The following is a 22,363-nucleotide window of genomic DNA, read 5'->3' as shown; positions in this document are numbered from 1 at the left end:
GCACTATGCTCCCATAAAATTTGGTGTAATTACATGTAACTTTCTTGTGATTTAAAAATTTTCATCTAATACTCTTGAAATTTATTTTTGTTTAACAAGTAGGTCTAGTAGTTAGTTAAAATTCACCGGATGATATTAATAAACAAATCAGATAAAAATATATATATTTATCATTAATTGACTTATTGCTAATCTACTATAGGCCAAATAAATATTTTTATGATCAAATTAACCTTATATATTTTCACACGTATATCTTCACCGTTATAAGGTTAGTTTAGTCACAAGAGATTTATTTGACCTCCAATAAGTCAATAGTAAGTCAATCAAGGGTGAATATCAATTTCTGTTCAATTTGTTTTTTATTAATTTTAACAAATTCAATGGATTTTGACTAACGAATGAACTAATTTGTTATACAAAAACAAACCTTAGGAGTACTAAATGTAACTTTTCAAACCATAAAACTTTTATGTATAACTACATCAAATTTTAGAGAAGGAGAGTGTAATTATGCATAAATTTTATTATGTAAATGTGGTACACAATCATCCTATGTTTTCACAAAGTAATATGTAAGAATTTTGAGCAAAGGGTACTTTATTTTGTGTCCATCTGTTTTTTTTTTTCTTTTTCTTATTAATAATAGTAATGGAAGATGGAGATTAATTTTGAGGTGGCAAAAAGGGTGAAGGGAGAGAAATTGATGGTTCGTGTTCGTGAATGTAATTAATTCAGCACATAATGCAAGAAGAGTGTGAGCACTGAGGACTGAGGACTGAGGACTGAGGAGGAGCCAAATTCCAACAAAAAAGCCGACACACACACACACACACCATACCTATCAGCTCCTGTCTTTACTGTCCCAACCACATTTTCTATCACATTTTTAAATTAATTTATAATTGAACCCAAAAAATACAAACAATTTCTTTATAATATTATAAATAAATAAATTATTTTTTTTATAAAATTAATAATATATATTTCTATATTTTTAAAAATACAGTAATTTATCTTTTTATATTTTTCAAGATGAAGCAATTTATCTTCCTAGACAATGGGCTAAATTGCTGTTTTTTTTTTTTATAATTAAACGTGTAATTTGTTCATTTATAATATTATAAGAAAGTAAGTTATATTAAATTCATAATTAAATATTTATCTTGAAAATTCAAGAAATATGATTATATTAAAATTTTTAATATAAGGTATAGACAATATGTATTAATGTAATATTGTCATACAATATTAAAATGAGATATTGATGGTTTGACACTGCAGTTCATTTAAGTCGCTTTACATTCTATATTCTTTCTATTTATGGTTTAGTGATGTTTAATGTTGGGTACTGTCATATGTCGGGTTCGTTATTCTGTTCGTGTCTTAATTGTTTTTTTTTTATATTTATGGATGTCTTAAATTCGTCTGAAATATAATTTTATTTCTTAAGATTGAAAATCTATTTTCAAAATTGTTATTTCATCTGCAATATTGTAACTTAGCATGATCACTAATATACAATTAAATTTCGACTTTTTTTTGGCTCTCGTCAAGAATTTATGGGTTCAGGCTGGAAGCGAACGACGTACATGTTAAAATAATACGAGTCGTTTAATAATTATTATATAACATTAACCACCCATCAAATTTTAAAATATTAGCAGCCGTTCAGACAAAATACTGACTTATCGTAAAATGTAGAATAAAGATTTTGATAATCTTAAGAGAAAGCGTTTTATATAATGTCTGTAATTATATTAATTATGTATCGATATTGTTGTAATTAATCCTCATTTAAACATTGACAAATGGATGTCCTAACCAAGTTTAATTTAATGAAGTTGTACAATTTCCGATGTTGTATTGCTAATGACCGTTTGAAGGGCTAATTAATTAATTAATTAAAACACACTTGGAAAATTCAATTTTTATTAAAAAGGATAGTAGTTGGTTGCAAAATATGATGATGGTTGGTTGAGAAATCATGAAAAAACGCAGTCATATGTCTTATTATGCACCATACTACATACATATGCTCATACTGGAAACTGCCTTTGAATGGGCTAATCATTCTTGGGAAATGTGTTTCTTTTTTATTATTAAGAAATTCTTTCTAATAATATGCTATTGATTATAATATATATAATTTTTTTTACTATATTAAAAATTTAAATTAATGAATACGTGAAATTTTGTAAAATCTTCAAACAATTCAAAATTTAATAGTAGATAGTAAATAAGGATAAAATTATGGTAATCTTATTCTAATCACAAATCTTTTATAGCATTCAAATTGTGGTGATGAGGCTGTACTGTTGAGACGTTAAATATTTGATTGAGCTCACAACTGTTTTTGCACATCTTATATATTTCAAGAAGGTCAATTTAATTAAAACAAAGAAAAGAAAAGAGTGATCACCATACAAAAAATATTAAAGGAATTAATTTCAGAAAATAAAAAAGACAAAATACACAGAGCCACCAATACTTCATGGGCAGATAGAACTGGACACGTGTCACGGAACCATTGGGTCACATCTCAATTTTGGGATAAGAAAATGGATCAAATTTGTATGAATCAATCACTACTTTCTGTGTCTCTGTTTAACTAACTCAGACTCACCCAAACTGCCCCTTAACTCACACTCCAAACATTTCCACAACTATCAACCCACACCTGCCCAATGGCTTCCATAACCATGACAGCCTCGTTCTTGGGTGGCGCCGCAGCCAAGCATGTCCCCGCCGGCGCTCGCCGCGGAGCCGTGGTGGTGAGGGCCTCAAGCGAGCCCGAGAAGATGGCGGTGAAGGCCGACGAAAAGAGCAACAGCAGCAGGAGGGACTTGATGTTCGCCGCGGCGGCGGCGGCTGCGTGCTCCGTGGCGAAAGTTGCGATGGCCGACGAGCCCAAGCCCGGGACTTCCGAGGCGAAGAAGAAGTACGCGCCTATTTGCGTCACAATGCCGACGGCCCGCATCTGTCGCAATTGATATGCTGAGGAGGTGCTGCTTTTGTTGATGAATCAGTGTTGACAAATTTGATGTAAAAACCTTTCTCGTTCTTGTTTTGGTTTATGAATCATGAATGAAGGTGTTACTCTTGTTCACATTACTTTTACCACCATATCATTTCTTTTGTATTTTCGTGATTCAGTTAGACTTAAGTCATAATTTTTAATTATAAAAACAATTCAACTATATTAATAATCAATATTCAATATACTGAATTTATTTATAATTATTGTTGCAGTTTATCAAAAAATAATATTTAACAACATATTAGAGATAGTATGATTTTCTCAATCAATTTTGGAATATTGTTTTGAACTTAATAAACTCAATTTAAACATAATTTTGTAGTTGATAAGCTTTTAAGCACCGGTAAATTTTAATTCCATTAGTGAAAAATGATGAAATATACTTAAAAACATCGCTCATGTTGAATTCAATTGAAATTTGATTCAATTATAAATTGAATTAAGATTATACAAAATTTCGCATGTTGGTTAATAATTCAAAAAAATTTGAAGAATGCATTCATTTCAACTGAATGTCTACATCCTAAGATGTGTGACAATTCCAAAATATAAACACAGGAGGAACTTGTGATCGACCCACACATGAAAATCTATAATATTTTTGCATTGTCAAGTTTCTATAACTACACACAATCTTGAAATTCCTAATAAGAAGAAATAAAGTACAAGAAGAATGAAAAACAGAAGAATTGGACTGGCGGATGAAAGTGTAGCAGAATGATATGGTTCAAGGAGAAAAAGGAAGTTTCTCTAAATCAATAACATGCATTTTCTTAAAAGCCAGTGGTTATTTAATTTCAAGCACAATTGCTGCTCAAATGTGTCAGATCACAAGCTTGAAGAAACGTTCACCAGGGATTCTCTTTCATTATAAATTTCGGAACTAGCTCAACCAAGCCCATCTGTGAAGATGAAATGAATACTGAAAACCCTCTCACTTTAATCCAACAACTGAGAAATAGTTTCACATGACCTCAAGAAAACTGAACACAAAGATGAGGTTTACATACAATTGCTAGATACAAAACGACGCACCGTCCCCTACATGTATCCTGGCCGTTGCCAACCAGTAACAATGACATGGGAGATCATGTTTGTGGCAGCTCAGCAAGAGTAGATCGATACTTTTGTGGTCCTTAGCTCAATTTCACCATTTTCGGTGGGAGGCGACGTAGTCGCGGATTATTTCCATGGCCAATTGATGAGCACTCTTATCTTGGAGTCTTGCAAGAGTATCCATGGCTTCATAAGTCTCCTTGTCAGCAAAGAGTTTCAAGTTATAGCGTGATGCTCCTAATGGAATTCCTTCCCATTTATTCACCAGCTCCTGAAGTTTCTCGTGGCCCTGGGCAAGAGTCGTAGTTGGTTTTGAGTTTCATTGCAAAGCATACACAATTTGTACATAATGTAGACAATGGTTTAAAAAGATATGGGTTGTTATCCTTGTTCTAATAATTATGTACCATACGGTTTGTGAAGTCACCAAATGATTCTTTTGATAGCCGCTTCCGCTTCCAGTGATAAAACAAAGGTTCGAGAACTTTCTCAAGATCTTGAATCTTAACCTTATCCTTGAATGCTTTTGCTAGTAAAGTTTGGTTTGGTGTTCCTCCAAGCCAAATCTGCGACGACAATATACAAGCATTCAGTCACAATCAAGTTTTGTTTCTCTAAGCATTGTGAATGGCCAAGCTGATACTTGAGTTACCTGATAACTATTCGGACCATCGCCAACCAGGCCAAGCTCAGCCATGTACGGTCTAGCACAACCATTTGGGCAACCAGTTACCCTTATAACCACAGATTCATTATACTTGAGACCAACCTAAATTTGATAAAATTTCCTATCAGTAACAATCAGTATATCACATCCTATCCTGAACCTGAATCCAATATCTAATCACGCCAAATTATGACACTAAATGAAGAGAGAGATTGTACCTTCTCAAATACAGCACGAACTCGCTTAAGCAGGTCGGGTATTCCCCGTTCAGCTTCTGCGATTGCCAAAGGGCAAAGTGGCAAAGCTGGGCATGCCATGGCTGTTACATTGAGAGGGTCCACATACCTTGGTTGCTATTAAAACAAATAATGGTTAGACGTGGGTCAAATTAGCATTCCTCAAACCGGCAAACAGCAGGAAGTCGTAATGTAGAAAATTTGATGTTTTTCGCTTTCCTTTTTACAGAAAAACTGTGAATGAGCGGGGACTAGTTTAGGTTGAGTACAAACAAGGGGGGGTCTACTTTGTTCTCAAAGCAATAGATATGCAACCTTAAGCACGGAATTTCAGACTAAACAAGGACGACTAAACAAGGCTTCAGTCGTTGAGGGTTTATAGAATCATACACTAGAACAGCCTTAACCCGGCAAACAGAGTGGTGAGATTGCCTATTCTAATCTCAATACCTCCAGACAAAGCAGAAAACCTAGTAGAGTTTTCCTTTTATTGATTTTTTTTGGCCTCCACTAGAAGTTTAACTTAACCCAATCCCTGAAAAGTTCTAAGTAACACAGCAGATGCATTCTTAATTTCTTTCCAGATTAACCGTTAAAACTCTGATTTTACATTGCATGGATATGTCAGTCCAGCCTAATCGTATAATGATGAGACAGTGATCAAAAAATCTTGCTAACAAAGCCATATGTTTTTTAGTTACAAACTCACCAGCAGACCACCCTGAGCAAGAGCAGTAGTGATGGGGCGCTTCCATGCTTGTCGGATATCGCACAAGATGATATTCTGGTTTGGTGTAATGCGGACATTCAAGTTATACTTCTCAATTATCTCCCTCAGAGTCTTCTTCATTATCCCCTGGATGCGACCACTATCAACATGAAGACCACAAAATAATCCACCATCTCCCTACAAAAACAAGAATTCACACAATCAACTACAGAAGAGCCAGGAACAACCCTAAAATGTTAAAATGTAAATGAACTGTCCTAAAAAGTAGAGTTATTATACATTAGAACGACAGAATATAAAATATATCAAACATATCTTAAACAGTAGAACCAACCTGCTCGTGCCATCCCAAGTAGCTTTTAAACTCCCACTCAGGTAACTCATGGCAAGGTTCAAACTTTTTTCCATAATACTCTTCAACAACACTTCTGAACTTTTCAATTCCCCATGAGCTGATTAAATATTTCATTCTGCTATACTTGCGGTCATCTCTTCTCCCATTCTCTCTCTGTGTGACAACAATAGCCTTCACTGCATATAGTATATCCTCTTTTGGCACATAACCTAATGGCACTGCAAGGTGAGGGAAGGTGCTTTCCAACCTATGTGTTCTTCCCATACCACCACCAACCTGCAATGATATAACAGATGGCATGACATCATTGCGCCAAAAGGAAGACATGCTGAAAGTAATTTTCCGCAAAAAAGAAATGCATTTACATATATGTTAAAGCCCTGGGGCTCCCCATCAGCATCAGACACAGCAACTACACCAATATCGTTCGTAAATATATCCACAGAGTTGTCTGTTGGTACAGCAACCGCAATTTTGAACTTCCTTGGTAAGAACTGAGTTCCATAGATGGGCTCTGGTGAATCGGGGAAATTTGTACCATGTGAATTATCATTGCGAGCCTTCACTACTTCAGGAGGTTCTGCTGTCAAAACTTTTTCGCCATCCACCCACATATCGTAGTAAAAGCCTGACTGAGGAGTTAAGAGCGCAGCAATATTTTCTGCAGTTTTCTGGGCAAACAAATAATCTTTCCGATAGTATGGAGCTGCAGGAGCGAGAACGTTTCTGTTCAGATCACCACATGCACCCAGTGTAGAGCCCATGCTTTTAATGATAGCACTCATTACTGTCTTAAGGTCTTTCTTCAAAACACCATGGAGTTGAAAGGTTTGCCTAGTTGTCAAGCGAAGTGTCCCAATCCCAAACTGATCAGCCAGATCATCCATGACCAGGTAGAGTTTGTTTGAAACCTTTCCACAAGGGTTCTTAGTTCGAAGCATGAAAGAGTAGGACTTGGCACCACGTTCATCTCTGTTATACTGTTGATAACTGCCATGGAACTTGATCAATTGTGTAGCAGCCTCATTAATGTTAGGGGCATCAGTTAATAACTCCTCATTGAGAGGATATCTTATGAAGTTACTGTTCTCTTTGAAGATTTCGACCTTACTGCGTTTTTGCTCAATAGAAGTATCTGGCCTCACGGGCTGCAGATAAGAGCAATATCATTAAATGAATGCATTAACTGATTATAGGTCATTTTAACTTGGATCTGGACCAAATTTTGCCACGGAAAAGAAAAGGCAAAAAGAAACAGAAAAACAAGCAGATGAGGAAGACTAAATCGATATATTTGAAATACAATCTCCAATTTATAGTGGGGAAATAAGATCGTCGTTAACCGACAAACACAGAGGCCATAAATTGGCTCAAACACAATTCATTTGCTGGAAGGAATGCAGTTCACAGTAGATAGTTTGGTAATGAGGCAAGTGTTCAATCTAACAAGGAAATATATGAAACATCAGAAGAACATAACAAATTAATCGGTCAATTTATTAAAATGCACATATAAAAGGTGCTGATTACAAAGCAGCCAACTTTCCTGAAATATCAATAATGTGTTCAGAACAAGCTTTCTAAACCCAAACCAGTCATCAACCAGAAAATTAATAGGACCGACAGTCACTCTCACTCGTTCAACCATTGGCGAACTAGTGATGATATATTAGGTCATAATAATAATTAACATATTAATTAGTAAAAAATAAGATAATGCATAGTATGAATTTTAAGATTCATTTACGGAACTGTTCAGGATAGCTAATCATCAAACTTCAGAATACTTCAGTAAATATAATTCATTCATTTTGCAGATATAATTCATTTATCCTCGAAAGTTTCAAAGAATTCTCTAGTAACCATTGCATGTTAGCATGCGGAAGAAAGTATATTTTCAAGATCCTGAAGTCTCGTGAAACTATGTAGGTTGTAGAATGTCTTCTCGAACTAATTAGCTTATTAAACTCAAATTCCGATTGTAAGCCAACTGCTTAAAAACAACATCCACATTGGAAAATTGTTAATTACATCTTTTTGATTTGACTGGGATTGACTATTCTAGTTCTCGGGAACAGAAGTCACACAAAGTGATAGGAACGAAATTTACATATTGGTGCACTTGTTCCATCTTAATGCAACCGTATTTTAGTTCCATAACATAATGAGAAATGTTGGTAGTTGCAAAGATTTATTTCGTTTTAATTTTTTCCGGGTTTATTTTCAGGAAGCATACAGCAGATATGCAACAGAACAATATACAAAATCATCAGGAAAAAGAACAGAAGGAGCAGATATCAGAAATATGAAGAGAAAATTGAAGAACACTAACGGAATGAAAATGTGGAATGAAAAAGAAGGAGAAAGCGTACCGTGGAGACAGCTCGGATGAGAGAGGAGGCGGCGGGAGAAGATGAAGGGCAGAAAAGGTGAGGGCGTTTGGTGAGCAAAAGAGAATTAGAAGCAGTCCTCAAGCCAGAGAAGCTTCTGGCGAGGTGGAGCTTGGGGTCGTCGGCGATGATGGCAGCCCCGAAGGAGGTCGTCATGAGGGTGGGGGGAATTGGGGAAAAAAGAGAGTGTAGGCGGAGGAAGAAGGGAATTTGGGGAGGAGATAGGAGATGGAGATGTATAATGGGGAGGAGGAAAGAGGAAAGAAATGGAGGAAACTGATGTGTGGGTGGTGAAGACTGAAGAAGCGGAGGAGGGTGACTGATGATAGAATCATTCATCAGCATTAGCAACACTGCGCAGATAGTTAGTGGCTGCGCCGCTCACGTGCTTCCCACGAGCACTGCTATTTTTCTTTTTCTTTTTTTGGAATATTTACAATTAATGTAAAAAATACATTGATTCATTATAAATCAAATTATTTTTTTATAATTAAATTACTATAACAGTGGAAATATCCTAATCACATACATTAATATGTGGAAATATATGCACAATTGATTATAAAAATATTTATTTGATCTGTAATAAATTAATATTTAAAATTTTTAATTAATATTATTAAATTTTAATAAATAAAAATAAACCTCAAAACCACCTGATGTGATTTTAAATTGTACGATATTGTTTATTTAATTTAATATGTAAAATATATTTGAAATGAAGGCAAAATCATACAAAGTGAATTTTAATAACATGGCAAATATGTTAGCAGAAATAAGTGGTGTTAATAGGTTTTATAAAGATATTTCTGACACTGCCCAAGATGAAGTACTCTACTTCCCCATTGTAAAACTTTCTTTACAATGATATTTCAGTATTTTTGTTCAATATGAACAGAAATCATGTTTGGCTATTGACTCACACACTCATACTGACAACTCTGCAGCAGCAGTAGTTCATATTTTCAACTTATCAACGTATATCCAATAGAGGAATTTGAGGATTTCAACTTTTTGCTTCAAAAATATCAAATTGAATAATAATAATAATAATTACTACGGAATAAAGAGTGCTATCTTTATATCATTCATGTCTTCACTTTTTTCAATTATTATTATTTATTTTCTCTTCTCAACTTCCTGTTTCTCTTCCTCAATTTGAACATTATTTTTCTTCTTTCCATCTTTTTCCAATAAATTGTCATAAATCTCTTCTATTTCTTTTACATTTTTATTTAGCTAATTCATATATATATATATATATATTCAAATAATACTTGAACTTTTTAAAACTTATAATTAATTGTGTAGCTACATTTCAGTACGAGTATAAAAGAAATTGAACAAGAATTGCAAATAAAAATGTGCGCTCAGCGGAGAAAAAAGAGGAGGAATTAAATAAAGGCAGGGTGGTCATAAGTACAAGCATAGCATCTAGACTAAAAAATATTGTTGTAGTTTTTTTTCTCTACTTTTAAATTAACGTACAAAGAAACAAGACAAGAAAGAATAGCAGCAAAAGGGGAAGGCAAGTGTACGAGTGAGTGTCCCTTGGATGAGAGGAATAGTTGCACAACACACCCCTCTGTTTCATACAAACAACACATATATATGTATGTGGCTAACCATAAAATAACATACTTTATATATCGAAGATGATTGCCGCATGTGCATGACTGATATTGAGATGGAAACATAGACATCAGTGGTTGGGCCTCTGAGTTGATACTCTGTTCTTTTGGGCTTCATTCCCAGGCCACCACAGACTTTATAAGCTCTAAACACACTATGAATTGGTAACTAAACAAGTGTGGCATAGCTCAATACCAGTTTTCTTGAGATAACAATTCTTCACATTGAAGCCTCAATATGCATGAACAGACATACACATAATACATATTATCTTTTCTGGGCACCACATTTTTACCTCTTTCAAAATGTCTTGAACCATATTCAACTAAGATCATTTTTGAAAGAGATGCAAGCACCAGAAGATGTCACAGATTCATAGAACTGCAAAAAAAGATTCCACCTAATTTGCCTCACAGAAACTAGAGATAATGACAGGGCATCTGATGATGAAAGCAGAGGCAGGGGAACTGTGGAATTGAGAAAATATATGCATAAGGTTGCACAACGTTTCAATTATAATTTGTTCTAACAGCATGGAAAACCCCCACCTGACATAACCAGTCCCATTTACTTGACAAGTAATACAAGAGGGATCCAGTAATGCAGCTCAATCCATGTGAACTAGCATGTGCACACACAACTCACATCACTTCAATCTATCTATCAATGTAAATGGAATGAGTTCACAAGCAGCATTCGGACAAAGAACCCAAGTAGCTTTTAACAAAAGAAGAATTGAACTTAGCCGACATCAACAGAACCTTAGCTTCCTTCAATTCTAATCATTTCCAAATATGTAGCAGAATGATACTAACCTTCATGATAAGGAGACTACTAAGGAAAGCATGAGCCAACATATATCATGTTTAGTTTGAAACTGAGAAACTCATTCAAATTTAAACCCTTTAACCAGGAGAGAAAGAAGAAGAAAAATGTTTCAGCATATGAATATCAGTTTCATCACACAATTGATTACCGGATACTGAGGTAGAGGAGCAAATTGTTACTAGTATCTAGTGACTGATTTCAAACTAATAAATTGCAAATAACTAATGAAAACTCAGAATAACAGCAAAAGTCAATTAAACATGAAAGGTTCAATCTATGAGACATAAAGGGATCATCACATTGAACCGGAAATTAGGTGGTGAAACAAAGAGATAATTGAAATTAACAGAGTAGACTAGTTAAAGGTAAGAAACATACAATTCTTTTTCTATTATTTGTCCAACACGTACGCCAAATAGTTCTTGAGGCCAAAGTCCAAAAGCGCTAGATTGATCTAAGAAATACTTTATTACTTGATAATAACTCGTATAACTAAGAAACTACTTAATATAACAAGAGTGTCTGCTCCCTGGCAGACACTCTGAAAACAACTTCATCAACCTTAGTTCTACAAGGACATGGTCACAAGCATCCTAAATTTGAGTCCAGATTAGCAGAATACATGAATGCAATGAATCAGAACTCAGCTCCAGTCTAAGAATTTAAATTAAAAAAACAGGCAATAAAATCAGCAACAAGAAATGTTTAACAATAAGCACAAAAGTATCATGGTCATCAATTCACAATATGCAGTAGCAACAATAGTACAAAATAAATATATTAGTACAGAGCCGTATATAACTTAATTTGCCTTCATTAGGTTCATTGATGATTACTTGAAAAATAATCACTCAATCATCAAACCACCTCCTTGGCTGGCAATGCTGGCTTCTTGAGGTCATCATCAACCAGCTTAGGTTTCGTAGGGATCGCTACATAGCCCAGCTTCTTGGAAACAGTAACATCATCGTCATCGTCATCATCAGAAGAGGACGAAGAAACATCGTCAAAATCAACGCGATGGGTTGTAAACAGGGCCCACAGGAAGTATATGGCAGCAGCGGAGAGGGCCCCACAGCCGACCCCAAACAGAAGCGCTCCCACCACGCTCATGATGTCCCTGGTGCGATCTCGCATGGAGCTAGAAACAGAGGAGTAGAATTTGAGGGGGAAATCCGACGACGTCATCACCGATGATTGGGAATCCTCATCCAATTGGTCATTGGACTCGAAATTGAGGAAGGGGCGGTGGCTCGGAAACCTAGCGGTGGTGGTGAAGATGAAAGTGAGATAGCGGGGGTTTTCGCCACGGAGAAGAGAATTGGGGTTAGGGTTTGCATTGACGGAATTCAAAGGGTAATAAGTAGTTGTGGTGGTGGCGGAGAAATAGAAAATGGTTTTGCAGGGGCGAGCGGAGGCGGTGGCGGCCAGGAGGAAGACGACGAGGAGGGATCGGAGAGCTGAGGTCGCCATTTTTACGATTCTCTTAGACAGAGAGAGAGAGAGAGAGAATGGAAGAAGAGAGAGAAGTCAATTCGGTAAACAAACAACGAAGGGAGAGGAGGGGTGCTTTTCTTGCTGTTTTTGCGTATGTGGTGTCTCTTTTAGTATTTTAATAATTGATAAAATGTTAAAACAATATAAAGAAATATTGGTTCATTTTATGTTAAGATAAATTACAACATACTCCTTTTATATTTGTCATATTTATAAGGAACAATTACATTCTCTTCTTTTAAAATTTGGTGTAATTATATGTAAACTTCATCTGTTAAAAAAAATTATATTTAGTATCCCTGAAATTTGCTTCCGTCTAACAAATAGGTCCCTCCGTTAGTCAAATTCACTTGATTCTAAGATATTAACAAAAAAAGTTGAATAAAAAGTAATATTTATGCTTAAATGACTCATATCTTATTTATTGTAAGTGAAAAAAAAATTCAACTAAACTCCCCTTATAACGGTGAAAATATACCTCCTTACATGCAATAATATATGCAGATGTACATGATTAATTCGATCAAAGAAAATTTTATTTGACTTGCAATAAATCGTAATAAATCAATTTAAGATAAATATAAATTTTTATCCTATTTTTTTATTAATATCAACAAATTCGACAAATGTTGACTAATGAAGAGTCTCATTTATCAGACGGAAACAAACCTTAAGGGTACTATAGATGTGATTTTTCAAGCCATAGAAAGTCTACTTATAATTATAATAAACCTCAATGAAGGAAAGTGTAATTATCTCTAATTATAAATATTTTTTTGTTATTTAAAAAATTATCAATATATTCTGATTTTAAGAAGTGTCTAATAACTAACTCAATCTATTAGTCTCCGATAGATTTTCATTTAGTTTTTATAGTGAATGGACCAAAATACCCTCGTATATTATGAATTATAATTTTATCTATTTTTAAAATTTATAAAAAGAAAAGTTATGGACTAAGTTGTAGCTTTTTTATAATTCTATGGTTTTTATTTTAAAAAAAATGCAACAAGGACAAATTTGATAATTTTAGACTTGTGTTCAAAGATATATAATTTCATCTAACATCAAAAGGGTATTGATAATTTTTCATAAAATAAGGGGCATTCGTAATTATGTTAAATCAAAAGGGAGCTTGTTGTAACTTATCCTCTATTTTATTTAAATTAAAATGCAATTAATTTGATACAACAAAAAATACAAGTTATATTAAGTCAAAACACATTTCACTTGTACACAATAATTTGTTCAATTTTTTTACTAAAAAACAAACACGTTTTTATTTAGAAACCAACCATATGTTGCAAATATATATATAGTCATGTTAATTTCTCTAATAGCTCAATAAAACATATCTAATGCATACAAAATTCGAAATTACTGCAGCCCAAAAACGTTATTACATTTTTCATTGAATGCCCTTTTAATCACAATAATTGATTGATTATATTTCATCAATTACTAATGTGATTAATATATAATTATACATGCACCCATCAAATACTAATATCACTTACATAAATCATTCATTATTTTTTTAAAAAAATTACACACTCCTTGAAATTGTTAGCATCATTATACAAACTACCCCTATGTTTTACTGGTAGGGACAATTTCTATAATTATCAAGAGTAATTTATATAAATAAACCATAGATTATTCGAGTACGTACTCTGATATATATGTATGGGTATCTACTTATATAATATTTTTTATTTTTTGAAGTTCAAATTTACGTATTAATTAATTTTGAATTCTTAATATATTGAATAATTGTCTAATTTGCAGGTATTAAGTAATTAGAAGTTGGGAATTAATGACAAATAAAAAAACAAAGAAAATTGAGAAAATGGAAAATAACAAAATTGATCAAAACAAATTAGAACTTAATTACGAAAATAATTAATTACATAAAAAGAAAGGACGAAACCATAAAAATCAAAACACAATTACAAAAATCGAAAGGACAAAAGACACCGACGCATACGAAATTCAAAACCAGGCGCTAATTCTTTTATTTATTTATTTTATTTTAATGCATAAACATAAAACCTACTGCGTACAAAAAAATACTAATTAAGATCGTACGTAGCGAAACCCTAATTTGATCGTTGTTGCACAATTCTCCTTGTTTTCTTGTGCACCGTTTGATAATGATCATTAGGGACATTATTGAAGATCGCAGCATCATCAAAACGAGGTCCTTCACTCTTTATGATAGAATCAGTACTGGATCCAGCACCGTTTGATGATGGTGGAACATGATAAGGAGCTGAAACTTGCTGCTGAAAATTCACAGGATTACCCGTACCCCACAGTTCATGAGCATCTTGCTGCGGATGATCAGGAAACCACCAATCATGTTCTTCCTGCGAAGACCTTGTCCGAAACAGGTAATCCAGCACTCCGAATTCCGGACTACGGTATACACAACCCGTCTCAGGACCACAGTTTAAACCGAAATTTGCATCAAAATGGTCGTCGTCCATTTTTGATAGATATGCTTCAAACAAATCTTCTAGCGACCGATCAGGAGGGTCGTCACGGACCGCAGTGTCTCCCGCTGTAGGTGCTGCTGCATGTTTTCCATGGTTATCGACAAATTGAGCTTCTGATGTAGCTACATTGTCATGAATTGACAGCATTGCAAGATTCTTGCTGTTGTCGACTAATAACTGGTCATGTTGCTGTTTGTTGCATCGTCGGCGTGGAACTTTCTTCTTGTTCCGCCTTGCTAACTTAACTTGCTGTTTGTTGCGTCGTTGTGGATCTTTCTTCTTCTTCCGACTTGCTAATTTCTTGTGGATCCGACATAGAACCCAATCATCCAACTGCAAGAACCGTCACAACATAGTATAGCTACATACATGTAATTTTACAAAAGACAGATCGTACAACAAAATTTAAATGTACAATACCCTCATGTCATTTGCATCCCTTTTGTGTCTAGGAGGTTGATCAATGACCCTGTATTCATTCATAATCCAATTAGTCTTCTCTCCATTTGGAGGTTTTCCTTCATAAAATACCAAAACCCTCTTGGATCCCACAACGCTGCCATCACAAGTAATTACCGGTTTATCAGCTCCAGTGGCCTTCCAGTACCCGTTGCCCACTGCTCGATTAGGCCGGGTTCCGTTGCGATACTTCCTATCCCTCGGTGTGAAAAAATACCATCCTGCTTGTCCCAGTTGAGGATACAACGCTGTATCATGAAATCCAAAGAAGTGCGTGTGTGTAAATATATTCATAGAAAATAGTTCAGCTCCAATCAAATCTGAACTAATCATATAACAAATATAATACACCGTACTTTACAAACAGCAAAAACCCTACTTACACCAAAATCAATTATAAATTAAAAATGAAAAGTAAAAGAAAACAACCTGCCAGTTCCTTCGGATGATTCCGATAAAGATTGACTTCACATATTTCAGGAAGAGGGATCGAAAGGTTGAGGATTTTCCTCTTCAAATATTCCAGGATGAGCTCAGCATCCGACGGCACGAAGTGAAACCCTGGTGGATAATGTTCACGACCGTACGACTGGATCTTCTTCTCCGATGCAGAAATCTCCATCGGAATTTCCTCCAACGCCACGGCGGTGACCGCAGGAGGGTTTTGTTGATATGCTCCAAAAGGTGGGAAGATGGTCATGGATTGGCCGGTATTAAGAATTTTGCTCGCCAGCTTATACTTGGTTAGTTTGAAATGGTGATGTTAGCCAACTTTGCTGTTATATATATATATATAGTAATCCAAGGGTAAATATGTAATATCATATAGAAGTTGATTTGCCGTAGATTTCTTCTTCCATTCAGATAAGTGTTCGAGACTTGAATTTGAATTTTATTGGATGATCTGTTTAACCGAGTAATGATTCACCAAATATTTTAAATAGCTAGATTGTTGCAACTATAATTTAGATTCTTTATTTATTTTATATATAAATCATTTTCTAAAAAAAATTGTATTTCTGCTAATATTTGCTTAATTAATTCTATGAAAACCTATATATTAAAAATATTTATTCAAAAAAAATTCGTACGTTTTTTAGCAGATTTGATTTGTAAATTATTTTTAAATATTTTTAATGCATTTTTAAAACTATAATAACAATATAATTGTAATTTATTTTTTTTTATCATTAATTATCTGATAAAATTTTGATTTTAGATAGGAACCAAAAACCATAAAGATAAATATTGACTAAGGTTTGAATAACTTGAATCGGCACAATTGGATTCGGCCCCCCGCCAAATCCGTAACTACAAATACGGTGGTGGATCACAATCTAAAATAAAAACAATAAATAAATAAAAATGAATATATATATATATATATATATATTTAGAAAATAGAAAGAGAATGTCTTTACTATTTGTGTCATTAAATATGAAAATAATAAAAAAATTTATTGATTTTTTTTTAAATTAAGTTGTGTATAAATATATGCCAAAAGAAAATCAAATATTTTCCAATCCGAGTTTCATCAAATGTTACACCAACACCATCAAGAAAATAAATTTTTTTTAGTTAAATTATATTTATTCTAAAATTATATATTAATGTATTTAAAGGGAAAAAAGTATATAATATATGAGATCGTACGTGTAAATTATAATGTCACGTGCAACTCACGTAAATTATTAGTTAAACTCAAGCATATTCATAATAAATTAGATAGCATAAGGTTTTTGTTTTTTTAATTAAACTATAGTAATATCTAATTTTTAGATTTTTAATCAATTTGAAATTTTCGTGTCTTGTACATGTCAACACGTGTGTGTGTGATCAGGCTCGAGAAACTTTTGATTTTTGAATGAAAGTATTAAAAACTTAAGAAATTAACTAGTTGAAAATTAAAAGAAAAATACACGAAATAAAAATTTTGATTAATCACATTTATTAGTTATTAGCTCAATCTCTATCAAAGATTATTAAAGAAAATTAGACATTAACAAATTTATAAAGTATACCTTTGCAGTGATTCAAGCATTGTATAAAGGGTAAAATCTTTTTCTCGTGCCGTTAAAACAAGTCATTTTCGATTTTTGATATTGTAATTGTGGCGAGTATCATTTTTGGTACCATAAAATACAAAAATATGTCTTTTTGGTCCCAAGTTAACGGCAGGCCATGTGCCTTGTACGTGGCCGTTGACAACCGTTAACTCCTATTGGCTCACGTGACTTTAACTGATTTTGACTTCAAATAAGGGCACAAGGACCATAACTGGGAATAACAGCTAAACACATTACACATTCTGTTGAAGACAATGATATCCAACCACAATGGAGCTGTACATGATACACCAACAACCTCAGTAACATTTCCTGAGTTAAAACATTTTAATTGTCTAGCTACTTAGGAACAAATCAGCCAAAAATTATAGCCATTTTAAGGAAACATTGCGTGGAACGGGAGCTAACGGTGTGGACGGGGAAGGGAGAAAGAACAGAGAAAAATGTAAAGAAGGAAGCAGCGATTTCATAAACGTTGGACGGGGAAGAAGAGAGTTTGCGACTGTCCCCTTTTTGCAGCTTTCCCTCAGTTGAAATGTTGCTTCTAGCAGTTTTATTATCTACCTTCGTTAGCTAACTTTAACGACCCGTCCCTCATCAGCTTCAAGCTAAGACTGTTGAATCTCTCGCGAGAGTACTGTCTTGACGCCTTTCTCCAATCTGTGCCAGCTTTCATCATTGTAGCGAATTCTTCATAACTTATACGGCCGTCCTGAATATCAATAAATGCAGCAGATTAGAATCCCTTGAGTATTCAGATGGCTTTCATAAACAGCTTCAAGATATGTAGAGCAAAGCAAAGCAATGCACAAACATGGTCTCTGAAATAAACGAAGGTATAAGCATGTGGATATGACCGACCTTATCTGTATCAACATCGTGCATGATAGCAATGATGACTTCCTCATTGTTGGCATCTTCCTCATCACTCAAAGCAGCTCGGAGCTCTTCCATCTCTATATATCCACTCTCGTTGCGATCAAAGAAGGAGAAAGCTTTGTGTAGGTGCTCGTCATTGGCCATCTTCCTGAGATGCACAGAAACAGCAACGAACTCCCCATAATTCAGAGTTCCATCTCCATCGACATCAGCCTGAAAAATAAAACTGAATATCAGGAAAACCGTTCATCCCAAGTAAATAATTAGATTTGTTCCTCAGTATATTCGACAGGAATAATCATTTCAACTTCAAAGTCGTATACCAAACACTGTTATATAAAGGAAGAAGTATGGAGTCAACAGAACATGATCCTTACAGCTTCCATTAGAATCTGAATATCCGCATCAGGTATCTGATGGCCGAGCTTGTGTAGACCAATTCTAAATTCTTCGAGGTTAACTTTACCCTTCTTTCCAGAGTCCATCATATCAAATGCTTCCTTAATTCCAGCCACTTCCTCAACAGACAAATGATCAGCCACTACCTGCAGATGCAACAAATTCAATTACATCAAAACAGGCGTTAAGACGTTTTCTTCATTTTCATTTTTGGTTCATGTTTGAGGGTTTTCTTCTATTGTCGGGTACAGGAGGTGGTGGGGGCTCTATTAACTTAAAGCATGCATGAATTGAAGAGTACCCTTAGAGCCCTTTTCTTGAGCTTATTCATCACAGAGAACTGTTTGAGCCTTGCTTTCACGGTCTCACCCAGTGAGACGTTTGGTGCCTTCTTTGCATTTTGTAACCAAGGGTGTTCTGCATTCAAATAAGTATGATTTACTGAAGTGTACTTTAAGTTTCATCTCCATGTTCAAGATAAAAAGAAATAAGCAAGTGCGAGATATAATTAGATCTGATGTAGATTAGCATTACCAAGGACTTGGTGAGCTGTTAGACGCCGACTCGGGTCAGGATCAAGCATTTTCTTTACAAGATCTTTTGCATTATCGGAAACTCTAGGCCAAGGATCTCGCTTAAAATCAATTACAGATCGGATAATTGCTTGAGCCACTCCTTGCTCGGTTTCTGCACAAGCAGAATAAGCCTATGAGGCGCTACAAGTAAAAATAAAGCAAGAAGGCAGCAATGACTTTAAACATGGGAGCTTGGTCGTGAATTAGGAAAAGAAAAGATCATGCATTCAAGTGCCTGCAATTCATGTGGATTGTGGAGCTTGGCTGCTCCCCGCTGCTGAGGAACATATAGGTAATGATTTTTCACTCCCACTGGGAGATCTTTCACCAGTTCCTTCATTGTACTACCACAAACTGGTATCCATCATTTTCAAATACACCCCTTATTTGATGAGGTAGGATTTGCAAGAGAGATTAATCTGTTTTAAACCCTTTCTGTATGACCACCTAAGAGGAGATGAGAAAGGAACTCTGAATTTGAACTTGCATAACATGTATGAGATTGTCCATTTTATGCAACATTTCAAAACTCTGTCATAGGATATCAAAAGTGTCTAGGCCCACCTGTACAGGCTCTACTTCAACGAAAACTATTCTCAACTAAGCCCAAAGGACATTTTCCTCCTTAGCTATAGACACAGAGACAGGTGAGAGCAACAAACCTGCCCAAAAAGGAGGAACACCACAAAGCAGAATGTAAAGGATGACTCCGGCACTCCAAACATCAATTTCTGGTCCATAGTTTCGTTTTAGAACCTCCGGAGCCATGTAGTAAGGGCTTCCAACAATCTCATTGAAATGCTCACCTAAAGATTGCCAAAACAAAAAAAAGGATAAACTGAAATAGCTCGGATATACTAGGCAAAGCAGGAAACCTGAATGTAAAAAAGACATTAACATGAGGATATTCCATACCAGGTTTGAAGAAAACAGACAGTCCAAAGTCAATTGCTTTCAGGGGAGATGTTTCTTTCTTATTTGCGAAAAGAAAATTTTCTGGTTTAAGATCACGATGCATCACCCCATGCCGGTGGCACATCTGCACATAATGAAGGAGAAGGTCTTAGCAGGATGTATTAGCATGTTGGTGGAAAGGACAGAAATAGAAAGTAAAGAAGGCAACCCTTCACATACATCAACATCAGAGGTTGTCAAGAATATTGAACTTAATCATAGGTACCAGTTCTTGAAACCACTTAAAACTATTACGGTACGCAGAATCATGCACTTCAATGACAAGAAGCACAAGATTAAGCTACAAATCAAAGTAGAATGTTGCAACGTCTATCAAGGTCGCAACAGCATGCTTTCCAAAATAAGCAAGCTCAAGGAACATTCATTGTAAATCAAAGCATGAAAAATTACAGAAAAATAGGTTGGACTGTAACCTGTACAGAAACTTTTGGCAGTGAACTCTTGCTAATGAAAGGATAAAGTCCATAAACAGGTAGAAACAAGATTATAATCTGAGTTTGTTGACACTTGAGCAAGAAAATGGTCATATGATACAATCAATTCACTATGTTGGCAGAGAAAACCAAATTAAGTCTGCATAGAGCACATACAAACTCATCAAGGGGGCAATAAAATAACACATACTGAACTATAATCAATAGATGTAAACTTCCATATTTTGAACCCTGAGCAGAAGAAATGAATTTCACAAATAACATCAGAAAAGTAAAAACAAAGAATAAACTCTAGTCTTGGAAAGTCCGTAGAACAATCTTAACCTGAACAACTTCCATAATTGTCCTCATAACAACTGCTGCTGCTCGTTCAGTATAATGTCCCCTCGCAACAATTCGATCAAACAGTTCCCCACCTTCACACAGTTCCATGACAATATGTACTGCACTATCATCTTCAAAAGTGTCCTTCAAGCTCACAATATTCGGGTGCTTAGGCATATGCTTCATGATCTCAACTTCCCTCCTCACATCTTCAATATCCACTGCAGTCCTAAGCTTCTTCTTCGATATCGATTTGCAGGCGAATTTCTCTCCAGTCTCGACATCGGTGCACAAATAGGTAACCCCAAATTCACCTCTTCCGAGCTCTCGACCAAGATCATATCTCTCGTTAATGTTGTGGCCCGTTGGATCTTTCAATACCACAAGCTTGTCTGTACCCCCAGATCCCTGATTTGCACCGTATTCAATTGAATATGGATTTGGCTTATTCTTCTTTTTCTTCTTCTCAGTAGAAGAAGAAGAAGAGGGGGTCACACAGCAGTTTCCCATTACTCAGAGAAAGATTATATACTCCTGAGACGTTGTCATGGTACAACAACAAATCACATCAGAAAACAGCTGGTGAAAAATTGATTCTTGCAGCCTAAAAACCAACGAAAGAATTCACATCCTAATACATTGTCGTCAGATTCGGAGAAGATCCCACAAATGAAGTTCTATAATTTCCCAAAAAACAAAATCCATCCTTGTACACTAAAACTCTTTTTTTTTTGCCCCAGAAATATCTATGTAACAGAGATCTCCAAGAACTACGGAAGAATTCCTCCAAACTTTTTTTGCAATTTAAAAAAACTAAAAGGAGAAACAAAGAAACGGACCCATTAACATAAAAAGAAAATAGAGAGTTGATTATTCAAACAAAAGGGTATCCAGAATCCATAGAGCTTTAAAAAAATAATAAAAATGCAGGATAACACGAAGAAGAAAAAATAAAAAATAAAAAAACCCACCTTGAGTATATATTTTCTTCTTCTGATTTCTGGATAGGATGACAGAATATGTGGTCAAAAGCAAGGCTGTTCAAGCATGAAAAAGAATATGAATACGGGATGTGAAAAGGAAAAAGAAACATGAAGGTGTGAATCCGCCATGGGAAGAGGGAGAGAGAGAGAGGGAGAGAGAGTCAAAAAGCTCTTTTGCAGAGACTTTTCTCTCTCCTGCAGCTCCCCGTCATCCTCCCCTCTCTCTCTTTCTACTTTTCTTTATCTTTTCTTGAATTAGTTTGTGTTTGGTTCTCTATCTCTCTCTCTACGATGTCTATCATCCCCATTTGAAGATGTATCGGACATCTACTCCTTCAT

The 22,363-nt window shown here is 35.0% G+C and overlaps 5 protein-coding genes across 6 annotated transcripts; 1 reads left to right on the top strand and 4 right to left on the bottom strand.

The window, feature by feature from the left end:
• Nucleotides 2,598-3,120, top strand: LOC105170809 (photosystem II 5 kDa protein, chloroplastic). Its single transcript, XM_011091729.2, has one exon. The coding sequence runs from the start codon at nt 2,688-2,690 to the stop codon at nt 2,991-2,993; it is 306 nt and encodes a 101-aa protein (XP_011090031.1). The 5' UTR covers nt 2,598-2,687; the 3' UTR covers nt 2,994-3,120.
• Nucleotides 3,877-8,819, bottom strand: LOC105170808 (sulfite reductase 1 [ferredoxin], chloroplastic). The gene is made up of 8 exons (XM_011091728.2): nt 8,457-8,819; nt 6,450-7,232; nt 6,064-6,360; nt 5,709-5,906; nt 4,982-5,116; nt 4,749-4,865; nt 4,504-4,662; nt 3,877-4,385 (listed from the first exon to the last, which is right to left on the bottom strand). Exons 1-8 carry the CDS (start codon nt 8,817-8,819, stop codon nt 4,188-4,190), a joined length of 2,250 nt encoding a protein of 749 aa, XP_011090030.2. The 3' UTR covers nt 3,877-4,187.
• LOC105170807 lies at nt 11,618-12,520 on the bottom strand. The gene has a single exon (XM_011091727.2). It carries the CDS (start codon nt 12,405-12,407, stop codon nt 11,793-11,795), a length of 615 nt encoding a protein of 204 aa, XP_011090029.1. The 5' UTR covers nt 12,408-12,520; the 3' UTR covers nt 11,618-11,792.
• LOC105170891 (NAC domain-containing protein 35-like) lies at nt 14,436-16,132 on the bottom strand. The gene is made up of 3 exons (XM_011091815.2): nt 15,818-16,132; nt 15,350-15,636; nt 14,436-15,262 (listed from the first exon to the last, which is right to left on the bottom strand). The coding sequence occupies exons 1-3, from the start codon at nt 16,086-16,088 to the stop codon at nt 14,531-14,533; spliced, it is 1,290 nt and encodes a 429-aa protein (XP_011090117.1). The 5' UTR covers nt 16,089-16,132; the 3' UTR covers nt 14,436-14,530.
• Nucleotides 17,668-22,363, bottom strand: LOC105170806 (calcium-dependent protein kinase 8). 2 transcript variants are annotated; one of them, XM_011091726.2, is made up of 9 exons: nt 22,013-22,363; nt 21,042-21,575; nt 20,224-20,347; nt 19,971-20,114; nt 19,268-19,420; nt 19,035-19,150; nt 18,712-18,879; nt 18,317-18,547; nt 18,002-18,167 (listed from the first exon to the last, which is right to left on the bottom strand). In XM_011091726.2, exons 2-9 carry the CDS (start codon nt 21,549-21,551, stop codon nt 18,012-18,014), a joined length of 1,602 nt encoding a protein of 533 aa, XP_011090028.1. In that variant the 5' UTR covers nt 21,552-21,575; nt 22,013-22,363; the 3' UTR covers nt 18,002-18,011. The 2 variants fall into 2 exon arrangements, with proteins under 2 accessions (XP_020552427.1, XP_011090028.1); XM_020696768.1 differs by lacking the exon at nt 22,013-22,363 and having other exon boundaries at nt 17,668-18,167; nt 21,042-21,551.

The sequence above is a fragment of the Sesamum indicum genome, linkage group LG9, assembly GCF_000512975.1.
Source record: "Sesamum indicum cultivar Zhongzhi No. 13 linkage group LG9, S_indicum_v1.0, whole genome shotgun sequence".
NCBI lineage: Eukaryota > Viridiplantae > Streptophyta > Magnoliopsida > Lamiales > Pedaliaceae > Sesamum > Sesamum indicum.
This window is presented reverse-complemented; position numbering and strand designations above follow the sequence as displayed.